The sequence below is a fragment of the Lissotriton helveticus genome, chromosome 11, assembly GCF_964261635.1.
Source record: "Lissotriton helveticus chromosome 11, aLisHel1.1, whole genome shotgun sequence".
NCBI lineage: Eukaryota > Metazoa > Chordata > Amphibia > Caudata > Salamandridae > Lissotriton > Lissotriton helveticus.
In genome coordinates, this window is record NC_136072.1 from 55,712,151 (window position 1) to 55,716,272 (window position 4,122).

General features: G+C 48.5%; 1 protein-coding gene across 2 annotated transcripts in view; it reads right to left on the bottom strand.

Annotated features, from left to right (window-relative positions):
* Positions 1–899, bottom strand: part of RUBCN (rubicon autophagy regulator) — a 170,595-nt gene extending 169,696 nt beyond the window's left edge. For both annotated transcript variants that reach the window (XM_078666321.1, XM_078666320.1), the window contains exon 1: positions 752–899. In XM_078666321.1, coding sequence (XP_078522447.1) covers positions 752–804 — 53 coding nt within the window. In that variant the 5' untranslated portion in view covers positions 805–899. The remainder of the gene's footprint in view (positions 1–751) is intronic.
* Positions 900–4,122: the final 3,223 nt, after the last annotated feature.

Genomic DNA, 4,122 nt, shown 5'->3' on the forward strand with positions numbered 1-4,122 from the left:
TTCAGTTTTTAGTGCTGCTGCTGAAGCTCAATCCTTCTCTTTCTGGAGATACGACGTCCAGAATACCCTTAAGGGCCGAGTTAAAGAAAGAAGTAGGGAGCAGCACTGTTCGAAACGTTCAGATTATGTTTGCAGTGTCAGCAAATGGCACCATACAGATGTGGCGGGGTAAGGAGAGATTGGTCTCTGCAATGTGATGCACAAATGGAGATTAGTAAATTATATAACGATGGTATGTGTACAGGGAGGCTATAGGTACACACCCTGTAAAATGATTGTTATGTATAGTACGACTGCATGTGCACACCCTTTATTATTATGGTTAAACTACACTGCACACCCTTTATTATCATGTACGAATAGACATGCGCACGACCTATATATTATTATGTATGCTGGTACTACGTGTGCATCTTAAAAATTATAGTTCAAATTGCACACAAGAAATGCATGAATGCTTATTTTTCGAGCTAAGGAGGCAAAATCATGATGAGCCGCCAAGACGCTTGCAACACACATGGAACTTGCTTGGAGTAAACAAAACCACGTCACCTCGCTACAGTAACATAACTGAGGTTTTGGAAAGCGGCTGCAGGACGGAGAGAATATTCTGGCCACAAGACAGTATTGCACACAACTGTCCCATCTGACTGCAGCTGCTCCACTGAAGACCACTCCCAGCAATGACCCCAGCGCCCATGAGACACACAGCCGCGCCACTCCCACCATGACAGTCCCTGCCGCTACTCACCTGCTGTCACCCTCCAGCGGCGGCTCCTGCAGGCGCCCACTGCACACCTCCATCGCCCCGGCCGGTCGCTGCTGCACCAGCCGCTCCCCTTCACTCCCAATCCATAGCAGCTGCCTGGCTGGCCCCGCCTCGTAGGCGTCCCACCATCACTTCCGGCTTCCGGGAACGAACGAACTACAGCTCCCAGCGTACCTTGGGTCTAACAGCTTCCGGCGCACACTGCGAGGGCTCCCTGCTATCTCATCAGGACCCGCCCACTGCCTACAAATCCTGGGAACGTAAAGGAGAATAAAATAATCATTTACAGTTGGACGAGTTAACAAGTAAACAGGGAGAGCGGAGGCACGGATCGGCTCTGGCTCCAAGAGTCAGTGCACGAGCCGAGGCTTGAAAATATGTGGCCTTTTAATCGTCCATCAAAGACCATGTTAGGTTAAGAAAAAGCTATTCTCAAAATTCAAACAAGCATATGCAAAGGCAATAGGTCTCGGCAATCCGAGAGCTATAGGGGTTGGCAATGTAAATGCATTTGCGTGAGACTCTGGAGTTGTTTTTTATTAATATACATAAATACATTAACTTTGCCAACACATACAGCTCTCAGATTTCCAAGACCTATTGGCTTTGCCAATGCTTGTTAGCTCTTGGGTTGACAAAGTCAAGTGCAGATGCTCTCCGAACAAAAAAGTCATGCATTTTTAGATACTCGGAAAGGTATAGTCAGATGGTTCAGCATGCCCGTAATAACAGTCAATACCCTATGATGTTGGTACACTGAAGTTGGTAACTACGGTGTACAAGAACAGATTACCTTAATTTAAAATGGTATTTAAGGCATATTTATTGACTTTGGATTGTAATGTAATTGCGTTTATGTAGTGCTTACTACCCCTGACAAGGCGTTGAAGCGCTTTTTCGGCAAGTAGCACGCTACTCCGGAACCCAGAAAGGATTAGTGGTGAATTAGCATAGTGAAAATAGGAAAGTAATTTTAGTGGTGGATATGTTAGTCAGTTATTTGGATTGAGAAGGATAGTGGAGGGATAGAGAAGGGAAAAGGTTTTGCATTTATATAGCACTTGCTACCCGTGATGGGGTTGAAGGGCTTTTTTCGGCTAGTAGCACGCTACTCTGGAACCCATACAGTGTTAGTGGTGAATTAGTATAATGAAATATGAAAGTAATTTGAGTGTTGAATATGTTAGTCAGTTATTTGGATTGAGAAGGATAGCGAAAGGGTAGAAGAGGTAAAAATGTACTGTAGGACTATTCTTGCTACATTACCATTTTCAATTATCATGCCATGTATCAGAACTGATCGCTGTACTAGTAATGTGTTCTCATTGCAATATTGTATAATATTGTATTAATGTATTTACGCATTGGTAGTATCAACCGCAGCTGGTGTCTAAAAAGTAAGTATTGAAAAGTATAACAAACTGGCAAACAAACTAGGAAAAGTGAAGGAGTGTGCTTCTAATAGCCTGGAAGGGCAAAGCACCTGCCTTTCAATTCACAAAACTACTAACTGAAGCACATCTAGGTACTCTGGTATTTGGGGTGCCTACAGACTCTTCATTTGCAGGTAGCACTAAAGTCAAGCTCCTTGAAAATCAGAAAGCCAAAAGCAGCGAGACACTCTGAATAGCAAAGATAAAGGTATCTAGTAATGCAAAAGCCAAGCACTCCTGGGATTGGAAGAGTCATTCATCTAAAGGCAAGCAATCAATCAATCAATCAGGAAATTGTGAAGCGCGCTACTCACTCGTGAGGGTCTCAAGGCGCTGGGGTGCAGCTCCGGGTCAGCCGAAGAGCCAGGTCTTGAGGCTCTTCCTGAAGGTGTGTAGAGTGAGGGAGCGTCTGATGTTGATCGGGAGCTCGTTCCAGGACTTAGCCGCGATGTCGGAGAAGACTCTTCCACCCACTCTGGTTCTGCGGATGCACAAGGTTTTTGCGAGGACGAGGTCGGTGGAGCAGAAGTGGTACGTGGAAGGAGACTCTTTCGTTGAGGTATTTGGGTCCGGTGTTGTGGAGGGATTTGTAGGCATGGGTGATAGCTTGAAAGTTACTTTCTTCTCGACGGGGATCCAGTGGAGATCTCACAGATGTTGGATGATATGTTCATGTCGTGGTATGACAGGGATGAGTAAGGCAGCGGTGTTGTGGATGGGCTGGAGTGTGCGTAGCAGGGATTTGTTGATCCCAGCGTAGAGGGCGTTTCCACAGTCCAGTCTGCTGGTTATGAGTGCGTGGGTGACAGTCTTTCTGTACTCGGGGGGTATCCATGTGAAGGTCTTGTGAAGGAGGAGGAGGGTGTTGAAGCAGGTGGAGGCGACGGCGTTGATTTGGCGGGTCATGGTGTTGGAGGAGTCAAGTATGATGCAGAGGTTCTGGGAGTGGTCCATGGGGGTGGGAGTGTTGCTGAGGGCGTTGGGCCACCAGGTTTTGTCCCAAGCTGAGGAGGTGGGTCTGAGGACTTCTGTCTTCTCCCATTTGAGCTTCAGACAAACTACAGCTCATCCAGGATGCAAAGTCTTTCATTCCTTCCTGGAAGCTGAGTCCGGTGGTGTTAGGTTCCTTCGTGAGGGAGAGGATGAGCTGGGTCTCTTCGGCATAGGATACTATGCTAAGTCTATGCTGTCTGACGATGGTGCTGAGAGGGACCATGTAGATGATGAAGAGTGTGGGACTGAGCTATGATCCATGCGGTACTGTGCAGTTGATCCCTGTGGGTTCGGAGAGGAAGGGCGGGAGCCTGATCCTTCGGGTTCTGCCGGCAAAGAAGGAGCAGAGCCAGTCGAGGGCCGTTCCCTGTATGACGGCGTCATGGAGTCTGGCTGTGAGGGTGCGGTGGGAGATGGTGTTGAAGGCTGCAGAGAGGTCTAGTAGGGTGAGGGCCGTGGTGTGGCCTTGGTCGAGGAGCATGCGGATGTTGTCTGTGGCGGCAAAGAGGTTGGTCTCGGTGCTGTGGTTCCTGCGTATTCCGGATTGGGAAGGGTCGAGGATTGCTTTCTCCTCCATTAAGTTTGTCAGCTGGGCGTTAACGATCTTCTCAGTGACTTTGGCCGTGAAGGGAAGGAGAGAGATGGGTCGTAGTTTTTCATGTCCGTTGGGTCTGCAGATGGTTTCTCGTGGAAGGGCTTGACTTCTGCGCATTTTCAGTCATCGGGGAAAGTGCCGGATTTGAAGGTGGCGTAGATGGTGCATCGTAGCTCGGGCGCTATGGCGGCGGCTCTGTGGAAGATGTGCGGTAGGCAGGGGTCCATGGGGGCTCCTGAGTGATCGCTCTTCATGGTCATGGCGGTATCTTCAGTGGTGACCGGGGTCCAGGCGGCGATGGTAGGCTGGCTGTCATTGATGGGGGCAGGGGT